Below are 24,941 nucleotides of genomic sequence, written 5' to 3'. Positions count from 1 at the left end.
TTAAATCATAGCAGTTCTTAAATTTTCATCTCAAGAAAAACATCCATTTGCAATTTAAGAGTTGTTATGATTAAAAACAAACTTTAAATTGAATGTCCTGATCTTGCTTTCAAATAACTTCCTAGCTTATGAATGGCCACCCAGTTTTAAATAAATGACATGTAAAGCTAGTTGGATGGTGTAATAAGTGAAGAACATTACAGATTAATTTGAGTTTATCCACAGTCCATTTAAAAATTACTATCTCTGCCTGGCCAGCCACTCCTGAACCAGCCACAGAAGTGAGCATCAGATTAGGCCTCCTGTGTCTCCGGTTTTATTTTAGGAAAATAGGGCAGCAAGTCACCAATGCAGGGTGTCAGCCTACATGTTGACACACAGATATGGAAGACAGACATGAATATGGCATGAGGCATTAAGGCCTTTTCCTTATGCAAAGCTAAGACATCAGAAAACAGTTAACATTTCTGTGTTCACTCACCTTTCATAAAACTAGCTGATAGAAGCTGGAGTTAAAACTGTTCTGTAAACTTAAGGGTATAACAAGTCACAATATCCAACCATTCACATTTGTTTTTATAATTAACTACAATAATTTTGAATGTAATAAATCGGCTAAATACATGCAACATTACATGAAGTGTGTTTTGTTACACCAGTGACCTTTAATCCTGCAGCCAAAGTGAATGCTGAGAAACATTTATTAGCTTTAATAAGTAGCCTGTCCAGTTCATTGGCAATGTGGGTTCAGGAAAACTTTTTCTAATAGAAATAATAAAAACAGTATTCATACATATCATTAGATGCATTTAATCATGTTATCTGTGTAGTTAGAAAAGCTAAAGTTGTATAAGACACAAAGCAGACAATGCAGAGACGTCAATACCTTTGAGACTTATGAGACTCACTAAGTCCTTTTACTGGTCTCCCCCCCTTCTCTCTCTCACACACACACACAAAGTTGTTGCTCTTTACAAAGCGATGTCACCCCCTCATATTCGTTTGTTCAGTTAACTGTCTTGTCATTTGTGTTTAGAAAACAAACTAGGATGACACTGTGATGACTTTGCATTTAAATCTTTCCACAGAGTCAAAAGGAAAGAGTACTGAACCACACCAACAGCTGGACTTCAGGTCAATCAGTGAATCAAAGGTCTCTCTGAGCAGAGTTGCAGTCAAATCATTAACAGCGACCTTAAATGAACCTTCAACTAAAACACTACTGAGAGCTACTGGTAGCTGCAAAGTGCAGAAAACAAAACAAATCCAAGTGAATTAGTCTTTCTGGTACAAAGTGACATTATATGAAAGAGAAGCACAAAAAATACCAATTTTGTACAGTGTGGTATACTGGCCCTACTCCAAATACTCCTACAAGGTATCATTACAAGGCACAGCGGGTACCGAGGACAGTGTAAAAACCACCCCACTGTCCTATTTTCCATGCTCTCATTATCCTGCTAACAACATGTGTGACATCAGTATGAACTCAATACTGTCTTTTTTCAATTGGGAAAGGAAAAAAAAACCTTGAGGCTGGGAAGCAATTAAAAGCTGCTTCACAAGACGGGATTAAAAGGATCACATTACCTGTCGTACAAATTGTAGTACAAACTCCCACCTGAGAATGCAAACCTTAGATCAACGACTGCAGACCGACAGAAACACCATTAACTACGGCCATTAGGCAGCTTCTAAAAAGGACTCACTAATGTAAGTTTATTCCGTACATGTCAAGCAACTTACAACTTTAGACTTTAGCACAAATATTACAAATGTATTTTCATCTGTAAATCATAACTTAAGCTGAAATATGGCTTTGGCTAATCTGTAGAACTGAAATACTCTAGGGAGTGTTCGGCACCACCGCCTAACACCGCCGTTTGATTTTGTTTATACATTCAGAACATACCTCAGACCACACCCAACCATACCAATGTACAACAAACTAATCGAGGGGAGACCAGTGAAAGGAATCGCATGATATAAAGCACAGGAAAGGGATGGGACAATGAGGTCTGGATTCTCCTTTTACTTGCTTTGGTGGGCACATTATTTGTTAATCAGCCTTGCTATCAATTAAGCCAAGAGCTCCCATAAAAAGGCCGAGAGCTGGGCACTCTGCCATGGTGGCATTCTGTGGATCCAGTGACCAGAACTTTGGGACACACTTCCTATTTCTGCTCCATTCAATCTGTGCCCATTAGCCTTTAAGGGGAATTTGACACTCATGTGATCACTGCTTCCTCTTTTTCTAAAAAGGCATTTTAAAACATCTAAAATTCAACTACAGATAGTTATAGAAATAGAAAAGCATCACCTATAATATGCAAACAATACCACATACCACAAGATTGGACAAAAGTCCACATCTGGTCTGCTCTAGACTCAACAGAGGAAGAGGAAGCAGTATCCAGCACTGGCAGCAGCGCCAAGCTAGCAGCAAGAAAAGAATAGAGACCAGTTAAAGTTACTGAAAAACACAACATTAACGGCAGAAGCTCCAACAACACTGAACACCAAAGATATGCTGTGGATGTAGCTTATGTTGTAGCTGGAATTTTTCTCAGCCGATAACATGGAGACAAATCTGTGGTGGATCAATCTTGTGCAGCAGTAAAGGGAAACTCAAATATAAACAGAGCTAGAATTAACATATTTGTGCTAAAAACTGAACTAATTATATCAACTAAACTGTGCAAGGATTGGCTTTCATGGTATAAGTAGTAAGATAAAAATGAGGGTACGCTAGTCACACCGTACGTTGTGAGCTATTTTCTCGTCTTTGTTCACGATATTTTGATTCCAATAAAACAAGTCATGAATTAAAAAGCAACAGAACTGTTTAAGCAGCAGTTTTTCCCCTTCATGTTGCCACCCGGTAGGCTGAAAAAAAAAAAGAATACTAAGAAAAAAATTCATTGTAAAAACAGGAGAAGAAACTTACCTCTGTGTCTGACAACACTGCTCCTTTCACAAGCACAAGAGTCACAAAATTCACCTTTAAAGCACCATTTATGCCAGCTGATGGCGTAGGTTAACTACACATGCATTCAGGTCTTCAAGCTTTTCCCAAAACAACTGACAGCATGACAGCAACATTAACCTATTATAAACTCATTTTGTATATTCTAAGCTAATCTAAAGCCCCGTTTGCCAACACATCTTAGGCTCTGAAAAATTGAGTATATCAGAAGTTCATATCAGGTTAACTTTTCCATTTAACTGTTCATGAAAATTAACAGCTTGTATGGCCAAACTGAAATACAAGTAAATTTGTTGAAGCTATTTGCATTATTTACCAACACAAAAATATAATTAGTCTATATTAACGAGTGGCACCAACTGGGAGGAAAAGTAGTGCATCTTGGACAAATCCCTGTTCTGTGAAGCAGACTGACTCACTGATTCCCATCAACTGACATCTGCCAGTCTTTTCTTTTCCAATATCACTGAACACATAACATACTATTTAAGACTAATGCTTGGTATGCTAAAATATGTCATAAAAAAAAAAACTTTTTTCGTGCAAATAAGAGGTCATCAGGGTTAAGGCATACACAGAAACAAAGCTATATAAGAGGCATGGCACGTGGACGGGAGCCACATCAAAAATGAAACATCTGTTACCTACAACTCAGCACTTTCATCGCTGCAGAATCATGTGGGAATCTCAGTCACAGTGCAACATAGATGCAGCCCTGCTGAGAAAACTACAACTGAGCCGAAGAGTATTGCTGCTGCTGCTGAGGAAGTTATTTTCATCCCCTTTCCACAAGATCTTGCTTGAGGCTAGGGAGGGATTAGACACCCTCTGTCTGCATGACCGACTTGAGGACGCAGCAGGAGTCACTAATGCTGCAACAATTACTGGAGCCCTAACTGGCTTCCAACAAAAAACATGGTAATCAGAATCAAGTAGGAGATACTGTGTTACTTGTATGATCTAACAAAAACCATTAATGTTTTAAAAATTGTATCATTCATTAATTTGAAATTGTGCATAAAATTTAAATGTGCAGTAACTGAACTAAATATCACATGTGGTAACTGCTGCAAAAGCAAGCAAATTGATAAGAAGTCTGAAAAAGTGACTATTCAAACAAGAATCATAGGTTGAGAAGCACATTTTCTTAAACTTGTGTGCAACGCTCGGTGCCTTGTTAAGACTTGCAGCTACACTTTGCCATTTCCTGTGAAAGAGTGAAGCCCTAACTTGCAGCTTCACTATGTAGAAAATCATGTGGGCTGTTCGGAGCAGCATCTGCTTTAAAAGCAGTCAGGAATCTGCAAGAGAGCTCATATTAACATATACAATCTCCCTCCACAGCAGTGCGATTGGCTCACCATGCTGCCAGCCAGTGTGGTGGGCAGTAATACCGGGCACTCCTCTTCAGGTCCCTCCCTCTCCTCCCGTCTACAGGGCTCTGCCGTGCCAGCAAAAGATCCTGCCAAGATAAAATAAAAAAAGAAAAAACACACTACCTTCAGCCTTGTTTGTGTGGGTGGCTGTAAAGCTTATTACCTATTTTAAAGGGCTGAATTTGAAAACTTTGTGGTTCAAAGTACAGCATGCAGGATAAATGGCGACACTAAAAACATAAAACTGTTGCATACAGAAGTAATTTATTTAAAAAGTGACTAACCACAACATTAAATATCTACAACCCAACACTTCTCCCAGTAGTATCAGAGGTAAAAGGCTGCCTGGGAGCAGACATGCTCTACATGCTATATGAGGTCAAGTCAGTGTTTAAAAAAAAAAAAAAAAGTACACATGCAGTGCTGCAGCCAGACATGCGGGAACATGTAAGACGTGTAGTCTGACACCACTATAGAAAGGCTGGAACAGATCAGCTGAGCTGACTAGGGCTGGGCGATACTGCAAATCTGGATATCGATCAAATAGCAAGTAAATCCAGGAAAAGTATCACAGATACTGATTTGTATCCTTTTGCATGAAATTTTTCAATCACTTAATTATTTTGTCTTTAATTATTGATCAAGATTATGATCATAATAAAACACAGTACAAATATTTTTGTCAAATAAAACATTTTCATTAAAGTAAATGGAAGAACAGAAATTTAAGCTTTTTTCTGTAAACAATCAAAAAATCAACAATGTCAGAAAATAATAAAATAACTCATTTAAATAATCACACACAATTGTTTGAGAGAAATAAAGTCAACACTGCAAATAAGCTACACAAAAGATAAACCTACTATTACACTTACAATTAACCTACTATTAACCTACTATTATTTGGCTTTTTGCCCCCAAAGCTCGCTGCAAGAAAAAATATCGATCAAATCATGCTGGTATCCAACGATACCGATATTAGCCTTGGTATCGATACTATCGATATTTGGATCGATCCGCCCAGCCCTAGAGCTTACTGAAGACACACTGGTTTACAGGAAATGCAAACGCAACATTCCCTGTCAGATTATCAGCATTCAAACTGATAACTGCAGGAGGAGGAGACAGCAAATGTGGACAAACTCCAAACATTTCTTCCACACCCAAATGAACAGAATGAGCTGAGGTAAATATCTTAATATAAAAGCATGCCTGTGAGGCTGTGAATTTTCTTCTATAGTGACAATATCAACAGTGATCTTATATTGGGCTCCAGATCTTGAAGAAACTAAGGAGACCTAAAGCTTAATACTACGCTTTACTGTGCATCTCTTGTATAGGTACATTATAAAAACGGCACTAGTACAGTGGCTGAACACATCAGAAACCAGCTTAAGACAAAACCCTTTATTCACTGAATGACACTGATACTGCATTCAGGAGGAAGTTTAAAGAAAAAAGGACAACATTCACTGCCAGTCAGACAAAACATGGCCACAGTGTTCATTTTATTGTATTTAGAACCAACTTAATAATAAACTGATTGCAAGGACACAAGTTAAAAACTGCAAAGCTGTCTTCTCACTTCCCTACACTTAGTTTTTTTTCTCTCCAGACACACCCCCTTTTGCACACTGCTCCAAAAAACAAGAAAAAAAAAAACTGTTCTCAAATAACAACATGGCATTTTCGTAGTAAACTTTGCTTACCTGCACAAACAGCTGAGTCAAACCTTTTCTTGAAACTTCTGCCAAACTTTTTAAGGATGAACTACAGCTCAGTGCTTTGCAAAGTCGCGGTAGTGTCTGCCTCCCAAACGCATACTGGTTGTAGTCCAGTGTATGACATACCTCCCTCCCTCTTGCACTCTGTAGCTGTTGCTTACTCTTTTCTCCCTCCCACTCTGCCTCACTTCTCAAAGTGAACGAAACAACACTACAGGGCATGTACTCTTAGCAATTCAGCCACCCACAGCACACTCATGGCTTTTTTTTTTTTTTTTTTACATATGACTTTCGGTTCCAGTCATGAATGCAGAAATCAAACAAGTTTTAATTGCATTCAAATACATACGCCATTACACTCAAAGCAATATGAACCACCAAGTGATCAAGAAAAACATGCATCTGATTTAGCTGCACAAAAAAGTGAGCTAAAAAGTAAGTAATTCAAGAAAAGTTCAAAGACCCTAAACCTCTATAAGATGTGATAGCAAACAACCAACAATTATCTGTGTACTTTACTTCAGTTTAATATTAATTTCAGCTTAGATTTAGCATCTAAAAAAAAACCATCTAAATCTTTAGCTAGACTTTAACCGGCTAGTTACTTTATAGTTTGGAGCAGGTGAGGTCGAATTCAGCAAGTTAATCAGAGCTTGTTGTCAGGCACAAGCGGTTACACTTGTACAAGAAATTTCTTGGCTCTGGAAACAGAAGTAAGAATAAAAGGCATATCAAGGCTTTGCATTGAATCTATTAGTGCATGTTACTGTCATTCGTGTAGTCAAAAAATAAATATGGAAAGGTTTAGCAGCTACTGGGGCAGGAAGCTTCTAATTTTGTAGCACAGCTGTTTTTGTGATCACTGTGAAGACCGGTATACAGTTTGGGGAGTAACCGTCACAAGACAGCACTTGACTGTTAACGGTATAATTCAGCAATCCTTCCTTGCACCCACTTCTTATGAGTACCAAAAATATGAAATCTTAGCAATGCCCAGAGCCGATACCAAGGACAGTTCTTTTTGCAAAACATAACAGACACATACAGTACCACAGCCTCAGTGCAATCTCTCTGCTAGCTGTAAGTCTTAGGGAGATTTTAATCTAGAAACAAAAAAAAAAAAGAAAAAAAAAAGTGACACAAAACAATGATCACATGCCTGACGTGACATCTTCCATTCCCATCTAACGGAACTTAGAAGAAATTGTTGAGAAAATAAGCTATACAAAGAAATTCTTGGGAAAATAAGCAATACTGTGAAAGCAGCCGTTTGTATTATGTAATATTTATAGTGACTCAACTTATTTAGAACTGAAAAGCTTTACTGCACAAGAAACAGTTTAACACTATGGCTGAAAAGGTGCAGAAAGAAGCATTACTTTTAATTTAATAAGGTGGCTATATCCCAGGCTATTTAAGAGCTATGCAAAAAAAGCTAAAAGTGGCTGGTGTATGAATAAAATCTAAAACAATTACTGATATGAGCACCCTTTTTAAAAGCTAGCTTTGGTTACCAAGTTTGGCATGACAGTCAGATTTAAGTTGGTCCCAAATTATTAATATTTGATAAACAAGTTCATTTCAGATGCATGCATTCAAAAAGAATTAAAGATTTATATTTATAGCTAAAGTGGCATCAAGTGCACATGAATTTGGTATCAAGTGTAAGTAGATTTCCATCCAATAAATATCAAATCAACATCAATTTACTAAACAGCAACATGGGCAAAAGCAGTCCAAATATAGGACGTCTCCTCAAATTCAACTCGTACGTTGCAAAAATGAAAGAAAATCAAATCTAATTGGAACTTGGATAACCTGTTAAGTTAAACAACCTAAGCAAAACAATTTACTTAAGGCCTTAGGAAATTTTAACTGGCATTTCCATGACACAACATTAATCTTAACTGCATAACAACATGCAGCTCATGTGATAATGAAATCATTTGCTGCAGGCAGCCCTAACAAAGTACAGCCTCAAACTCAAATGCATAAGAAATTACAAAACAGTAATCAATCAATTAAAAAGAAATAAAGAAAAAAAAGTTACAGATTTAAAATGTTAAAGCTTTTCCTTTTACAAGTTCCTTTTTTATGTTTTAAGCGTTATTTGAAAAATTAACTTATTAATTAATCTTTCTGCTTTGGTCTTTACCATCAACATAACTGTGAGGAGTGTCTGACCTAACTTGCACTGAGAGTTCCTCTAGCTGTATGATGTCGGTTCACAGCAAACTGAATTTCTATATTCAGTAGAATAAAGTCCCAGCAAACCAGCGACAATAATGGTACTTATATATATGTATGTATATATATATATATATATATATATATATATATATATATATATATATATATATGTATTGTTTTGCCAAAACCAGTTCCTCTTTCTACGTGACTTCCCAGCAGTGAGGGATATTCCAGGGTGCTTTTCTCTGGCAGAAGATGCCAAAAGCTAAGAAATTTCCAGACTATCAGGTGTTGTTTGCCTCGTGACAACAGGTGTAAAACTACAGTGATGGAGGATAAAGTTTAAAGACACGTATGGTGAAAGTGAAAGTGGACACCAGCCTCAACTGCGGACTGATACTGTGCTTCAAGGTGACAACTCGACAAACCGAAAGTATGTCTGTAAGAGGGTGCAATGTTTGCAAAAGCTAGCAGCACGTTAGCTACCGGATAGCAACATTATTTGAAGCTAGTAGATAAAATTGGCTTATTTGCCCAAATAAACCGACAAACCAACTCAAAATTCACAAATACAACACAAGCCTGACAACCCAGGAAAGTGTCACAAACAACAGATCGTTTAAAGTTACTTCATTTTAAAAAATAAATCGAGTTACTCACTCAGAAAGAATCAGCTGACACAACGGTGACTCAGTAGACTACACAACTTCCGCATTCTTGTGCGATGACAACAACGCCGACCAATCGTGAACAATAAATTATACCGCTCTAAACCAATGGCGCTGCAGTATTTGTATCAACCAATAAGAATCGACTCCATTCAAGCCAGTGAATTGCACACACCCACAGAAGAGCCAATTATAAACCACTAAACTCCCAAAGAGCACCAATAGAAAATCACAGCGCGGCACAAATTGGCTACACACACAAACAGCGCGATACGTGCGGCTACTCACATCTTCAGAAGGGAAAGTACAACTGGATTATAACATTGAAAGAATTCATGACATGCATAGTTATGGTGACATGTTACTGGAATAAACGAATAATGTCAGCTATTTAGCTGGAGATCAAGAATCTACATTAAGATACAGAACATGTCCTCAATTAAAAAATATTATTACATTTTAAATGCTTATATATTTCATTTCTATTGTATGCAATTGAAAATGTAATATAGGTATCACAGTATCTTAATTCCGGAATCATATTAATTTTCAAATATACTTTTTTAAAATTAATAATCAGATCAATATTTCCCACTTAGCATCACGACGAGAAGTGTCAGCAGTATTTTATATCTGTCACTTGTTTATTGTATTAGAGCTGTGAACACATACAATTTTTGTTCCAAGGATGTTAAATAGATAAAAATTAAAATAAAAATAAACAAAAGGAACAAAAAGCTGCTTGTCTTGTACCATACTGTAATTTTAAAGGCTTTCCTTTCTTATTTTTCAAGGTTGTATGGTGCAAAATTACACTGTAAAATGTGATTGGAACTCTGATTCTGAAATATTTGTCCTCAAAAGTGATCACCATTTTATTTAATTAATTTTTTATAAATGCCAGTACTTGTGTTAGTCCATATTAAAGGGAAGCATATAAAAGATAACGAATCACAAACGCAGAAAGTTCTGCTGGCTCTGGTTGGTGATCAGACTGTTTGAACAGTCATGAGCCATCTCAGGTAATGTTGCTCCCTCTGGTGGTATAAAATGACAAAAACCAAGAGAGGGCACTTTAGAGATACATGTCTACCTTTTGGTTTTTTTTCTTTTTTCCCCCCCCCCCTTATCTTTTCCATTAACTCAATTAGCATTTTTACTTACTAGAGTAGTACTGCAGTTTACCTCCCTAGTCGGATTATGGTTATTTAATCTTTAAAGAGCCTCTTTTACATTATAAATGAACTGTTTGTTGCAGTAAGAGGTATATTCTATATTTGAGGAAATCCACATGACAGCTGAAGTCAATGTGCCCATGTTAATTCTTTGAAGACTGACTACAGTTTAGACGCAGATCTCGAGAAGGGTGACACAACTCAGATCACTGCAGCTGAACTTTTCAGCTTGAGTCCATGAAGAAGCAAGGAGGCGGACAGGTGGGTGTAGATCCTAGAGGGCCAATCACAGTTAGTCATCGGGTCAGTACTTATCTGAACGCGATCACACCAGACTCTGATTTTTTGACTTCTCTCTTCACTGAGCTGAGGCCCATCTGTAATCACAGCATGGTAAGAAACTTCACAATAATCTAAGTTAGTCAGGATGAGCTGTGGAACTCCAGAAAGTCTCGTAGCTAAGTAATAGTGAGGATAACAAATTATTAAGTGAATCATATTAGAAATAAAGGATGCAGCTTAGTTTGCTAATGGCAGTGTAGTAATTCATATCTTTTCTCTTTTTTAGACAAGCTACACAGATAAAGGTGAAAAGGTAAGGCTGAGTTTCTTTTTCTCTAGGTCAGGAGTGTGTGGTGCAGTTTAAGATATGCACTAATGGCACCCTCACTTCTACAAAAAAAAAGCCATACGGTTACTGTGTCACTTGCCACCTGAATGATTATTCTCCTCAAATAAAATTATTCTGTGACACTTCTACTGTTTTTTAGCATGCAAAGGGAAGGTTTGTCAGGTTTCATCATGTCACTTTCTGGGTTGGCAACGCTAAGCAGGTTTGTAACCAAACTGACTCTTATATTCTGGATGCTTTTATTCGTGCTATTTTGTTTATTATCAGTTCTGTTGGCTCTACAGGCGTCGTCGTTCTACTGTGATAAGATGGGCTTCGAGCCTCTGGCCTACAAGGGTTTGGAGACTGGCAGCCGAGAGGTGGTGTCTCATGCCATCAGACAGGATAAGGTATGAACTTTATCTTAAAGTGGTAATAGATTGCGAGTGTGAATACATCCTGCACAAACATAACTCCTCTACTCTCCTCACAGATAATCTTTGTGTTTGAATCTCCACTAAATCCTGAAAACGAAGGCAAGTTTGATCACCTGAGACTATATTAAAAAATAAATGCTGTGGCTATGGCATGAAATTTTCATGTATAATTAAAGAAAACACTTGGTTATTTTCTTTTAGAAATGGGGGAACACTTGATTAAGCATGGCGATGGGGTCAAAGACATCGCTTTCCAAGTAGAAGACTGTGACTTCTTAGTCAAGGTAACCCAACAGAGAATGTGATAATGGGTTGCTAATGTATATTAAAAGTGTGATTAGTCATCTCTTTTAAGTCTTATTTTAACACATTATGAACATTTTTAAATGAATGATTATGTTTTGTAACTTTTTTTAAATGAAATACTCAAGCAAAGTACTTTTGCCTTGAATTATTATGCATTTATATAACTGATAATAGATATTGAGATATAATAAATTTTATATTTGGCATCCTCACATGGACTTAAACAGTCTGATATACACACTTCTGCGTCTGTTGAAATAAGGGCAAACATGCCTGCATCACTGAACTTCAACTCATTTGAACTCTTTACCTCAGTCAAGGTCATGCTGGAGGTTTAGACAAACTGTCTCTGTTGACTGTCAGCAGGCTGCAAAGTTAGAGTCACCAATGGCTCACTACAGAAATCAATATCCAAGTATTTTCTGTCTAAGGTGTATAGATGAGCACGTCATAGCTGGAAAAAAAATGTTTTAGAAGATATTCACTCATCAGCCACTGGAGGGCTTCCAGGAGCTGTTCACAAGCTTCCTGTGTGCTCCTGTTTTTCCAAACTGACCCCAACAAATCTCCACTGGCAGACAGCTAAGGAGCGAGGAGCTGTGATCATGAAGGAGCCCTGGGTGGAACAGGACAGCCATGGGAGGGTCAAATATGCTGTGATTCAAACGGTAAATAAAGCGTCACACATGTAGAAGCTTTGTGTAAATAAAAAAAGAAGACAAGAAACTGGAAATGAATACTACTACCATTTGTTTTGTCCTCCCAGTATGGAGATACAACTCACACACTCATTGAGTTCCTTGGATCCTATAAAGGCCTTTTCCTGCCAAACTACAAAGAGCCTCTGTTCTGGGATCCCTTGTTATCCAAACTGTGAGTCTCATAACACTTCTGCAACAAAGTGAGGAAAATGCATAAAGGGGATTATTTTGGTTTACCATGTGTTATACAAAGGCATGAACACTACAGTGCATGCACATATAAATGAAATTAGTCATACCTAAGTGTAAAAATACTCCATCATAATTCAAATTTTAAAAATCTGCAAGTCGTCAGGATAAACTATACTGTTGGTACAAGTATCAGTAATTTTAATGGATATGCTGCTGCATAGATTGAAGGTGTTGCCCCATGTTTTTGTAAGTTTTTGCTATTTGAGTTGTCCCAACGAAATGTCATGCATTAAAAAAGGTGTTATAATGTATTTCAGTAAATTATTAATTTCTTTTTATTTTACTTGCCATTGCTGGATTTATTGGTTGTGATGTGATGTGCAAGCTTTATAGAAGTTTCATAGAAAATTACCCATGTTTTGCTATTTTCCTCTTCTCTCTATAGTCCGCCTGCAGGTTTGAGCTTCATCGATCACATTGTGGGAAACCAGCCAGATGATGAAATGGTGCCAATTTCAGACTGGTAAGATTCCTGTTGGAGTGCACGTACACCCAGTCAGGGTTCAGCAGTCATAGAAGGCTAAACGGGCAAAGCAAATACTGCACTGCTGTCACTGGATAACACAGTGGTACAATAGTAGGTCTTTACTGCAAAATTACAGCTTCACTCAGCTAAAACTCCAAACTCAATTTAAGTAAGAACAATTAATTATTATGACTTGTTTATCAACAAGGTTATTAACTGTTAATACTTATTTATTATTAATAAGGAATGGCTCATTATATATTCTGTTTATATTTTACAAATGGCAGGTATCAGAGGTGTCTGATGTTCCACCGGTTCTGGTCCATAGACGACAAGCAGATTCACACACAGTACAGTGCACTGAGGTCCATTGTGGTCACAAACTATGAAGAAACAATTAAGATGCCAATCAATGAACCTGCTGTGGGGAAAAAGAAGTCACAGATCCAGGTGAGACTAACTTTCCTTGAGTGTTTCTCTTTCCAACAGAAGATTGTTCAACAACAGATTCAAGAGCTGTTGTGTCACATTAAGATCTGTACATGTAGCATCCAGCGCTTCTGTATTCACAGGAATATGTGGACTACAATGGGGGACCTGGTGTTCAGCACATCGCCCTCAACACATCAAACATTATCGAGGCTGTGAGTCTCTAATGACTGATAAGCAGAATAATTACATAATATTCAGCAACTCTGAGGCATATTTTAAAAGACGGATATATTTTTTTATACTTTCACCATTAAACAGATTGTCAACCTGCGTGAACGAGGAATGGAGTTCCTCTCAGCACCTGACACGTACTACAAAACCCTGCGGGAGAAACTCAAAACTGCCAAAATTACGGTGAAAGAGGACCTCGACCGTTTGCAGGTGAGGATTATTTTAGCTTGTTTGATCCTCAAACAGCCTTTTTTCATATGTGCAAAATTACAAATGTGTATAAATATAAATTTGTGTTCCTATTTTAGGAGCTGAAAATCTTAGTTGATTTCGACGACAAGGGTTACCTCCTTCAGATCTTCACCAAACCCATGCAGGACAGACCAACACTTTTCCTGGAGGTCATACAGAGGAATAACCACTTTGTAAGTGATTTTGCTTTCAGTTTGCCACTGAATGCATGACCAGATTAAGCTCTTACGAGGCCCATGGGAAAAGATTTGCTGATCTGACCCCACCCCCCCGAACCAGTACTATATGTCTTACTGGTGCATTTATTACAATTTCCAGATTATCCTTCTATGATGAAATAATACCTTCCCCTTTGAAGTTGTTTACAGTTTTTACAGTTTCAGTAGTGCACATTTTTGGAAAATAAGCTACAAATAATTATGTACCTTTTGGGGCTATAGGACAGCTGCCCAGTTATGCTTGATTTACTGGATTTACAGACCTGTGATCTTTTTATCTCCCTTCATCACCTTTAAGAAAAAGATAGAAAGAAACAGAGATGGCTTAACACCTGTTTACAGCTCCCACCCAGTGTGTACAGTATAAGACAAGCCCACTTGTAAAAGCTCAGTAAATCTATCACGCACACAGATTAAAAGGCTAACTGCTTCACAGAAGGGGATCTTTGGATTGGGTTGCACCCTGTGGCACTTAATTTATTACACCCAGCACCCATTCTGCTTGTCGGAGCAGGCAAAGCTTGTCACTCTCCACAGCAGATGTACATAGAATGCATGAAAGTGAGAAACTGAACCGCAGCAAAGACTTTCTCAGATACACCACCAATGCTTGATCTTTTCTGATTATCTTTGAAAATATTTACATGATAAATTTGCAAACTCTGGACATGGAGAGCAGCTCCATGTCAGAGCAGAGGTGATGTTTGAAACTCTAAAGAATTGTTATCTTCTGTTTGTGATCTGACATCAAAGTGTTGAACACCCAAAGCGCTGTGTGTGAGAAGACACCCAGAGCCATGCCAAATGACACAGGAGGCAGATCTTTGGGTAGTTAGCTATCTGAGTGTCTGTTATCTTTCCAGGGCTTTGGGGCAGGAAACTTCAAGTCTCTCTTTGAGGCCATTGAGAAGGACCAAGATGCCAGGGGCAACCTCACTGTGCTGACACCCAAAGGGCAAACCAAAGCATTTTAGTGATCCTCTGACTACTGCTGCCAAACCACACTGGGACTCCACAAGGCTTTATGTCTGTGGGCTACTCTTCAGAAGCGATCAACAACACTCACCACTACAGCAGTAGCTGTGTCAAACACATTTAAGTGTAGAATATCTTCATGTGACAAGCTGCAAGGGTTATCGGTCATGGGGCAAACTATCTGTAGATTGCACCGTTTGGTTAAATAAAGAAACTAGTAGTTATCTGCATTGACATGTAAGTTTAAGGAAGGTTTAGATATCAAAAGAATAATTGGCACTTATTTCTCTTTTTCAGAAGAGATCTGAGAAGATTTACACCAGACCTATGAGTATACGATTAACCTGAAGCGGAAACTTAGCTTAGCTTTGAGCAGAGTCAACATCCATACAGAAAGAGATATTTCATTTGTGTAATCCCTAAACAAATCCCTAAACATAACAAATTATAAACCCATGATGACAAGAAGAGAATATATTTGGAAGAAATAACCCAACATTTCTAATAAAGCATGAACAGTATTGCTGTTACACTTTGGTTTTATTCATATTCTTCTGTAGAGGGTATGTTGATCAGTTAGCAGTTAGCTTCTTAAGCTTACTTTTAATACTTTTGATAAAAAAATGGCCACCCTGACATTTTATTTTTTTATTAAATTCTGATTGGTGGTTCGTCAAGTTTATCAGCATGGGAACCAAGTAAACACCTATCAATCAACCAGTGGTGTCGGACTGGGGGGGTTAAAAAAAAAGTTTTTGTGTTCAATTTTAAAATTTCTAATTAATTAACATGATAATCAAAGTGGGTTTGCCTGAATGAAGGTGCAGAGAGAAAAAGTTTGCATGAACAATAATAATGGATGTTCTTTGAAGGGCCTGTCATCTCTCTAAAATTGTGCCAAATTGTTTAGTCCACACCTGCACCGGTTGGTTCAATCGAGTTACATACAGAACACGGCCACACAGCCAGAGGAGAAAGTCATTATTTCCCAAAGAAAGTGAAGTCTGGATACCAGAAATGGGAGCGATAAAACATAGGGTAGGAAAATTAAGTGAAGGGCAGCAGTTTCTTTTCTTAGAGAAGATAGGTGAGCAGCAGCTGAACTAACAGAGTTTGAGTGGATATCAGCAGCAGTTGTCTGTAAAACAACATGTTAGGATTCATTTACAGCACCGACTGATCAGAAATTCATCAAACTTGTAACTGCAAGTCATTCGTCTGACTTTTACAGACCTCCTGATAAGAAATCAATTCCAAATTGTTTTTAATATTTTATTTTATATTTTTTTCTAGAGATCAGTCATGACATATTTGGTATCAATGGATTTCTTGTAATTTCAGATGCCACTGGTATTGTGTTATCTGAAAAACTGAATGCACCAAACCCAAAAGTCTGTAATGTTGATAACAAATGATCTACAGTAATAAAAATAGGAGGGGAATTTTTCAACTTGAGGGCCACAATGACCGATGAGCAAGTCAGTCTGATTATTATATCACCTACTGCTGGTGCTTTTGAGTCAGATTTAACACCTTATAAAAATATCTAACCTGGAAAATGGGAAAAAGTTGTCATAATTATTACTGAATTACTTCATTCAGTGCATTAACTAGAAAACAAGTCAGTGACACGAATCAGAAAACTGCCCAGCCTGCATCTTATAAGATATGGAGTGGACAATAACGGTCAGACAGGAGGTATAATAAAAAAACATGACTTATATATTTGTTCATATAGCCTTGCGAAAGGTTTATTGCATAACAACGACACAATGAACCTTTCAGTACCACTTTAATATTGTAACATCAGTATTAGCAAAGATTAACATCATGAACCTCTAGGTCCTCGGTTTCAGACACAGCAGCAGCAGCAGGTCCATCGTCATGTCCAGATCATCACTGAGGATGTGAGACAAGGTGAGCGCATGGAGGCAGCGAAGTTCTTCAGTTACAATCAACCATCTGCAGCTGATTTAAATGAAATAATCATCAAGTTCTTTTCTTTTGTATGTCATGGTTATCTCTGTGTTAAGATAATCTTGTATGGGGTCTTTCCGCCTTGTGGCAGATGGAGATATAGTAGAGTGAAGAACAGTGAAGTAAAGGTTGCTCTGAAGGTAGTGAGAAGGTTGAGGAGAGGAAAGCAGAGGAACAAGAAGACGGCGAGAGGCTTAGTAATGCAGTAAAGGGTCTGCCAGATGAACTATATTTATAACCTTTGCCTTATACTAAGGGAAAAGTAAGATGAGAACTTACAATCAAGTCCACACAGGGGCCCACCATGATGGTTTGTACATAGGTCCCAGAATTCTGTGCTACGCCCCTGCAAATAACACTGACAGCTTGTGTAATTTGCTGATTTGGGGCCACTTGTAAACATCAAACTATCCTAGTTTAAGTCAAACTGAAGCTGTAAGAGCTGATCTCTGATTAGTTGGAAATGCATTTAGCCATACAAGGTACACAGCCCCCAGGTTGGCAACACTGCATCCATCTACAGCTCTGGAGTTAGTAGGCCGGTCATGGCAACACGTCGTAGTTTAAGCAGTGACCTGTGACCTGCGAGATAAGGTCGTTTGGCATCTTCCATGATCAAAGCTGTTACAGAATTTGTAAAAATAAACCTATACACAACCAAATATCCCTGTTTTCCCACACTAGTTCTGACCGGTGATCCTGTTGGAGTGCTGTTGGCCACCCATGAAAAATTTCCTGGAAACGCCTCTGCTATTCTTGTTTTTAAAGAAAACAAGGTTTAATGAAATACTGTGAAATTGTTGGATTAACTTTACTGAAGCTGAAATGTCCTATAACATACAAATATTCATTTTAATGAGAAAAAAAGAATTTTGCACTCAGATTTATTTCAAAATAATTTATTTGCTTATAATTGGAATGAAGACAGGTTGATACATTTGCGATGGCACCAGTCAGTTTCCATACTGAAACAGTCTATACAGAAACCATTCTTTCAAACCTGGACAAAATGGATAAATATATTAGTAAATAAATATATTAGTGACATGTCACTATATTGAAATGTTCTATTATATATAAAATACAACACTATTTCATTTCTGTTTTTGTTGTTCTCTCTTTATACAAAAAGTATCCAAAATATACTGATATATCCCTTAAAGTTCTGGAGGGATTTTTTTTCTTTACTCTGTTAGAAAAGGCAGTTTCAGCTCATAATTCTTGTAAAAACAAACATTAACAACAGAAGGAGAAAGATCTTGAATTCTGCCGCGTTTTCTAAAATGCTACTTTCATGTGTTGGTGGATTTGGGCTTGTTTACATTAATACTATGAGTTTTTAAGTTATTTTTCTTTTCATATAAAATCTGCTTAAGCCAAAGTGCTGCTGATAATTCAGTCATTTTCATCTCAGTCTCTGGGACTGTTTGGGCCGAAGAAGGAAACCCTGATACTTAGATTAAAAGGAACTCCGTGTTGACACATTCAAAGTGAGGTATTAGTAAGAGAGACTACAAGAGACAGATTCTGCATGATTGTCAAAAAATTATTTCCACTTTTAGTCGAACATGTTCTCTCTTGTCAGTGAGGGGGTACGGTGAGTGTTTTAAAAGGAATGAACACAAACAAGGCTAGCTGTGTTCAGGATTTGGCCTCTTTGGTTCGGCAGGTAAGAGCTGTGTGTTGGGAGCTTGCTGATTTAGTCTGAATGAATAAGGCACAGGTGAGGGTTTAGTAAGTGCTACTTCTTATGCTGCAAACATCCACAAGCCCTTTCTCTGCTGCAGTCTGACTGCCAAAAATAAACATATAAATCCCTTCACGTTTTCACTGAGAGAAAACCTAAGCTAAAACAGAATTATTATTCATTTGAGCTCAGCTTATTTAGTTCTGGTTAAGTAGTAAAATTGAAATCTGATGGCATAGTGAGGCTGACTTTCATCTACACAGTTTAGTTTCCAGTCATTGGTACATGAGGGGCTTCAGACATTTTTAAAGTATATTTGTCAAGATGTATGAATTCTTTATTTAAAAAAGAAAAACTTTCTTTCATTTCTGGTTTAAACAGTTATGCTTTCAAATACCATTCAGGAACTGGCAACACAGCCTACATCTACCACAGCAAAGGATTTTTCACCTACTGTGGTGTTTTTACTGTAACTGTGATGAAGTCTCCCCATTTTTCCAGTGTTTGATTGTTCCTGAGACATTTCTCAGATTTCATATCATTGGCAAAGCTCACCTAACTTAAAAAAAACAAACAAAACAATAACAAAACTGGTGCTGTGGCAACAGACTGAGCTGACCCTTGTGACTGCTAACTATCTAGCAAGGCTTTGCTCCATCTTTATTCTGCATAACAGTCGTTTTTTTGTTTCTATGATTGCTATAAAGAACATTTTTCTAGAGCTTCAGGTTCTGGAAGACAAGGGGGAGGGTATGTTTCTGAGGAGCACAATAAAACGTCATGATGAATGTAAGAAACAGGAAATGGAGGCTACGGTCTTAACATCTGAAGTAACCACTGGCAAGAGAAATGACAAAAATACAACAATAGCTTGTAATAACGATAACATGATTCAGTCAAACCGGTCTGTTTTTAAAGGTGAAAAATGTACAAACTAAAAGAAAACAAAAAAACAAAAACAGCTGCCATTCTTGAAAAAAATGCGAAGCTCAGCAACCTCAGCAATGCATGTCATTTGAGGGGCCAAGAACAAACATTTCTCTGCATTTGGACAAGCCAGACTGCCAAGAGGGTAACTTTTATTGAGTTTATTGGAGCTACATTGTTATTAGAAGGAAAAAAATGAAAAAGAAATCACTACAGCAGTACCTTAAAGACCCTCTGTGTGAGGTGTGTTAAGAAATCTGAGCTGAGGTAGGGTGGAGAGAAAAGCACCTCTCAGCTGAGACTGGACTCAGCAACGGTAGGTGAAGATCGAGCTAGTGAAAGTTTAAGTACCTCTACGATTTATCAAGTTATTTTGTAATAGAGCGACTGATGCAGAGATGGAGTCTCACTTCATGTGGGCTCAACACCCTAAGCAAGGATCATTTCATGGTTCTCATCAAGGAGCGCAGTAACCTTCCTCTTGCAACTGACATGTTGGAAAGCTTTTTCGCCTCTTTGTGTTTCCCCAGCAACACCCCAACTTCAGTATATTTATATTAAATATAATAAACGGTTTAGCATGACTCTGAAATAAAGACACTTTCATTATGTGAGTAGGGTAACTATGCAGGGGGTAGGCAGGGGATTGCCGGGACGAAGGCGTTGCTGGTGGAATTTTGTGGAAGACAATAAGAGCCAATGAGACGCTCCTCTTTTCTGGCTCCTGCATAGCAGTTGAGGACGCAACATGTTCTCACACCCCAGACTCCTCTTCTGATCCTGCTGGCACAAAAACAGAGATAAGAAGGGATGAAAGCAAAATCCGATACAACTTTGACTATTTAGTAACAGCAATTCTCATAACTGTGGAAACATCTGGCAATAATTTGTACTGATTCTACACTGTGTTCCACGTTATTATGCATGTGCTGTTTATTTTATTTTATCCTAAATAATGTGAATGACAGTGACTATGATCATTTTATAAATAAAAAAATGATATTAGCTTATAATAATTTGGATTTAATTGAACAAAACTACAAATGATGATGAACATTATATTTTGCCTCAAAGTTCAGTGTTCAAATTATTCTGCATTTCAGAACATTAAACATTAAATAGGTTGTAAAGAACTGGAAATGTTTGGAGGTTTACTGCTCCAAACCCTCATGGAGCTTACTTTTAAGGATGATCCACAGGTTCACAACAGGGTCAAGGGATGATAGTGGTGAAACAAATGTTTTTATACCCTTAGCAGCCGAGGAGTCAATGGTATTTTTTGCAACATGTGATGGTTTTGCATGGTTTTGCATGAAAATGATTTTACTGCAGAAGGTATAGTTGTTCTTTTCATACCATGGGAGGAAATGGTTAGTTATAGAATACTAGCTCCTTTAGCTGCTGACTTCATTAAACCACACAGAACATGGATGAAAATTGATTGGATGCACAAAGTGTGGCCGACTAAGTGGGCTTTTTATTTTTGACTGAGGATATGTTTTAAACTATTGTTGTATAGCAGATTTTGATGCCCTTTTATTCACTTTGGGACCTAGTTTCAAAAGTTTGTGTTTTCAAGCTTTCAAAATGCCAGTTCCATGTGGATAAACTGTCCCAATGATAAAATAAAAACACTTAAGTGTGTACACCTGTCTCTGTATACATGTTTCTGTGTGGACACAGTCTTAATTTCAACAATCACACAGACTCTGGACCCCCTGTGCTCTTTGGGACATGGTAGCCATCCACCAACCATGCAGAACTTCATCTAGAACATCGAGTGTAACAGTTAAAAACCTTTTTAGGCCAGGTCAGTTATACTGGTACCCCAACAGAAGGGTAACAAAAAGGTAGGACGGGTTGCGTCTTATATTAGGGTGCCCGTCTGAGTTTTCACAGGTGGAAACACCTAAAAATGTTGCCCGCCCCGCCCCAACCTGCACCCGTCGGTGGAAACAGGGCTTCTGTGAGCAGTGGTTGAGGGTGACTGAAATACATGTTAATGCAAAACTGCAGGCTCTGGAGTCCTGCATTGAGGGGTTCTTGGGAATCCAGAGACACTAGCAGCTTCAAATCCCTGCTTGCTGTTCACCAGTGGCTTTTTACCAGATGCACTCTTAATACGATGCAGTTACTGTTTGCTCTCTTAATCACAAGCAATTTTTAAAAACAGCATAGTGATCTTGCTTAAGTTCTTTTTTTCAATTCTTCTGCAAGACATTGCACTTTTTCATGCTTTTCATTTGCAGAAAGATCTTTCATCTTCCTCATCTTGCACTGAAACTGTGACTTCCTTAATAAGATTGACCAACCTCCATAAGTAGTTTCCCTTTAATTTAAGCCGTGTGAAAACTAATCAAACCTGTGAAATTATCAGTGATCTAAATAGATGAAAAAACAACACAAGCTAAACTTCTACAGAAAAACTAAAATGAACCGTAATAGAATAATTACAGATAATTCATTAACATTAAGAGAATAATTTGGAGCACAAGAGTACTGATTATACTGCAAATTATTGCCAACAGTATCCTCTAACACCAGACAGCCATATTGTGTAATTAAAGACAAGTGAAGTTATACCCACCCTGATTGTGGTGAAATGATTGGCAGTATAAACAAATGTCTGTGTTGCGGTCCCCTGCAGGCCCCTGGTGGAGCCTGCAGGGTGGCCTGTCCATAGAAGTTCCAGGCCCCATGAGCTGAGGCTCTGAGCGGGTCTGCTGCACCCGTTTCTGCCACACCACCCGGGGCCCAGCACAGCAAGGCCAGTCCTCCATTCCTCCAGAGTCCAGAATGAGAGGCACGGGGAGCAAAGCAGGATGCAGCTCAGGGGGGGAGCAACAGAAACCTGGACCCTGACCGTAGTGGATGTGGATGCTGTGGTCATCCTGCAGATCCAGGCTCTGGTGAAAGCGAACAGAGGGGCCATCAAGCAGACAGCCTCCCATTCGCCCAAGAGGAGCAGGAGGATGTTTGTGTCCTTGGTGGCAGCAGTGGGACTGGAGCTGTAAGGGAACTGGGGACATTAGGACAGGGAGTCCTGTGGGGTTACTGGGGTCATAGTCCTGACAGTCTGTCCCAGGACTGGGCCGATCAGTGGGCTCTGGCTTGGGGCAGTGACAGGGGCCGTGCTTTGGGGCACACGCAGGTGAGTCTTTGTCGAGGACAAGAGTAGAGGGGGCAGCTGCTGCAGCGCCAGCCCCCTGCTCCTCATCTGAGCCTCTGTTCAGGCCCTGGCCGTGCTCCCCCTCCTCGTAGTGGTGGTGTCTGTGGCTATGGTAGTGGATGTGGCTAAAAACGGTCTGTGTCTGTTCTTCAGGACAGCCCGCTTTGTTCACAACAGAATCCAGAGATCTGGGCCGGGCCTGGGCACCAGCCTCCAGGCTGTCTCTGCGGGGAGCGCAGCTAGGACCTGGCCCATAATACACAAATGGATCGTAGTCACTACTCAGAGAGCTACGAAAGGTGGACCAGCTGCCATAAACTCCCTGCAGGGACACATCAGTACAGTTAAGGACCGAGTCACTGGAAGACCCGTGACAGGGCCCTGAGCTGGAGTCACTTGCTGGTCCATCAGCTAAGTATCCACTGCGTTCTGTGCGATAGCTGCCACCTGAGCAGCTTCCCTCATCCTGCCGGCTGTGGGTGGCTGCTCCACGGGTCTGCGGTGTGATGGAAACAGTCCGTTGAAGTCTTGAGCTGGATGTGCTGCGCTGGGCTGGACAGGAAGAACGGTAGTTGTGGCAGGACCGATGGGGGGTATAGTGGTGGCTGGAAGTTCTGCAGTTACCTCCAATCCTGTGGGACCTCCCAGGACCTTCTGCAGAAAGGTGATGCCCACAGCCTCCACCTGGCTGCCTACTGTTGAGGAAATGTAGAGTCTGAGTGTCCATGGGAGAAGAGACACTGTAGTGGCCCAAATTGGGATAAGGTCCAGAGGGCCCACGGGGATAGTGGGGCCTCATAGAAAAGGGAATAGCATGCTGTGGAAAGGGGTGGTTGTGTGGGCTGCTGTAAGTTTGAGGATGCAGGAAACCCTGGCTTTGCTCTTGACTCTGCTGGGATCTGGTCCTCTGATGCTGTCGCTCAGTCCCTGTGAAACACACAAGCAGTCACCATGTGAACATGTCTATGCTTGATAATATATACCTTTTAAAAATTCAGCGACATTTCCTAAACACATCTAAGCTACTCATAGTCAAACTATATTTCACCTTCCAACAAACAACAACAATCTTAAATTCTTCTTGCAGCCAAATAAAAATAACAGTTTTAACCTAAAAATAACTAAAAAAATGTTCGCCTTACCCATGATATTGTGCATGCAGAGTGGACAGGTGCGATGCTGCAGCAGCCAGGGGTCCACACAGTCTTTATGGAACTCATGAGCACAAGAAATGATCCTCAGGTGCTGGGATAGAAATAAGACAGATGCCAGTTTGTTTCTTTATAACCACCAAAGACCAGCCAGACATACAGGTATGGCACAGCCCTCCTACCTGCCCATCCTGGAACTCCTCCAGGCAAATAGCACAGACGGGACTTGAGTTAGAGCTGCTGGCTGAGCCCCAGGCCCCTCGGCGGTGCTGGGAGCCCGAGCAGCTTTGGGAGCTGTAAGTTTTTGTCTCCAGTCGACTAATGGCTCGCATGGTCTGCTGATGGACAGAGTCCTGGGTACACAGGAATTGGCGAGTCATATAAACCAGTTGAAATGTCTATTTGACTTGTAAATCTCAAATAGTGGTGCTATCACTCACCCAGGTCCTGTTGGACTTGCACTTGTAGCGGAAAGCAAAAATGAGGACGATGGTGAGTATGACCAAGACGATGGTGAGCAGGATGCTCACATCGTAATGTTGCTGAAAGCAGAATGTAAGATGTTACACTTATGTTGACACATTTTACTGTACATAAATGTGTCTGTGTCTTTCCAAACAACAAAAGTAGCTCAGAGCAGCCTCTCAGATAATATAATGTAAATGTTTTTAATTAGTAGCTTAATGAGTTTTATTTTCTGTTCTGCTACCTCCTAGAGGAGTTATTTTTAATCTATGAGGGGAACTAAGTGTTTGGTGTGTGATTTGTATCAGTTCTTACCCATTTAGGCTCTATCTTTATCTCAATAACAACTTTGGCCTCCTCATTCTTGTTAACTAAACCCATCAGTTCCTCAGCATCCTCAGCCTCTACGAGCACAACAGGACGTGGAAGGGAGTCTGTTTCTCGTAGCTGAGTGTGTGTTTGTGTCACATTAAAATGGTAAAAGAAACAAAAGATAAAATACAAGATAAGCAAGTATAGGGGACATTTCTGCTTTTCATCCAACATTCATTATAGAAGGAGAGGGC

General features: G+C 39.2%; 3 protein-coding genes across 5 annotated transcripts in view; 1 reads left to right on the top strand and 2 right to left on the bottom strand.

Annotated features, from left to right (window-relative positions):
• The window catches only part of mtmr4 (myotubularin related protein 4), a 38,904-nt gene extending 29,899 nt beyond the window's left edge, over positions 1 to 9,005 (bottom strand). The window contains exons 1-2 of one of the 2 annotated variants that reach the window (XM_042007945.1): positions 8,937 to 9,005; positions 4,348 to 4,448 (exon numbers count right to left, since the gene is read on the bottom strand). In XM_042007945.1, coding sequence (XP_041863879.1) covers positions 4,348 to 4,350 — 3 coding nt within the window. In that variant the 5' untranslated portion in view covers positions 4,351 to 4,448; positions 8,937 to 9,005. Of the gene's footprint in view, positions 1 to 4,347; positions 4,449 to 6,071; positions 6,332 to 8,936 lie in introns of those variants that run through there. The other variant, XM_042007946.1, reaches the window with a different exon arrangement.
• A 1,427-nt stretch (positions 9,006 to 10,432) lies between these two features.
• Positions 10,433 to 15,520, top strand: hpda (4-hydroxyphenylpyruvate dioxygenase a). The gene is made up of 14 exons (XM_042009253.1): positions 10,433 to 10,512; positions 10,688 to 10,714; positions 10,890 to 10,952; positions 11,035 to 11,139; positions 11,223 to 11,265; positions 11,368 to 11,450; positions 12,051 to 12,140; positions 12,239 to 12,345; positions 12,811 to 12,888; positions 13,179 to 13,341; positions 13,464 to 13,535; positions 13,642 to 13,764; positions 13,863 to 13,979; positions 14,888 to 15,520. The coding sequence occupies exons 1-14, from the start codon at positions 10,510 to 10,512 to the stop codon at positions 14,996 to 14,998; spliced, it is 1,185 nt and encodes a 394-aa protein (XP_041865187.1). The 5' UTR covers positions 10,433 to 10,509; the 3' UTR covers positions 14,999 to 15,520.
• Positions 15,521 to 17,859: 2,339 nt separating this feature from the next.
• LOC121654895 (E3 ubiquitin-protein ligase RNF43) overlaps positions 17,860 to 24,941 on the bottom strand; it is an 89,696-nt gene continuing 82,614 nt past the window's right edge. For both annotated transcript variants that reach the window (XM_042009251.1, XM_042009252.1), the window contains exons 4-9: positions 24,691 to 24,822; positions 24,351 to 24,452; positions 24,093 to 24,263; positions 23,902 to 24,004; positions 22,178 to 23,686; positions 17,860 to 20,370 (exon numbers count right to left, since the gene is read on the bottom strand). In XM_042009251.1, the coding sequence (XP_041865185.1) occupies positions 20,345 to 20,370; positions 22,178 to 23,686; positions 23,902 to 24,004; positions 24,093 to 24,263; positions 24,351 to 24,452; positions 24,691 to 24,822 (2,043 nt within the window). In that variant the 3' untranslated portion in view covers positions 17,860 to 20,344. The remainder of the gene's footprint in view (positions 20,371 to 22,177; positions 23,687 to 23,901; positions 24,005 to 24,092; positions 24,264 to 24,350; positions 24,453 to 24,690; positions 24,823 to 24,941) is intronic.

The sequence above is a fragment of the Melanotaenia boesemani genome, chromosome 15 (genome assembly GCF_017639745.1).
Source record: "Melanotaenia boesemani isolate fMelBoe1 chromosome 15, fMelBoe1.pri, whole genome shotgun sequence".
NCBI lineage: Eukaryota > Metazoa > Chordata > Actinopteri > Atheriniformes > Melanotaeniidae > Melanotaenia > Melanotaenia boesemani.
Note: the sequence above shows the minus strand (reverse complement) of the source record. Positions and strands in the feature narration are given on the sequence as shown.

What these genes read in the sequence shown, in the direction of transcription:
- hpda (XM_042009253.1), top strand. An exon ending in AATATGCTGTGATTCAAACG is followed by an intron (nt 12,141 to 12,238) that starts GTAAATAAAGCG and finishes TTGTCCTCCCAG; the next exon opens with TATGGAGATACAACTCACAC. An exon ending in TACAGAGGAATAACCACTTT is followed by an intron (nt 13,980 to 14,887) that starts GTAAGTGATTTT and finishes TTATCTTTCCAG; the next exon opens with GGCTTTGGGGCAGGAAACTT.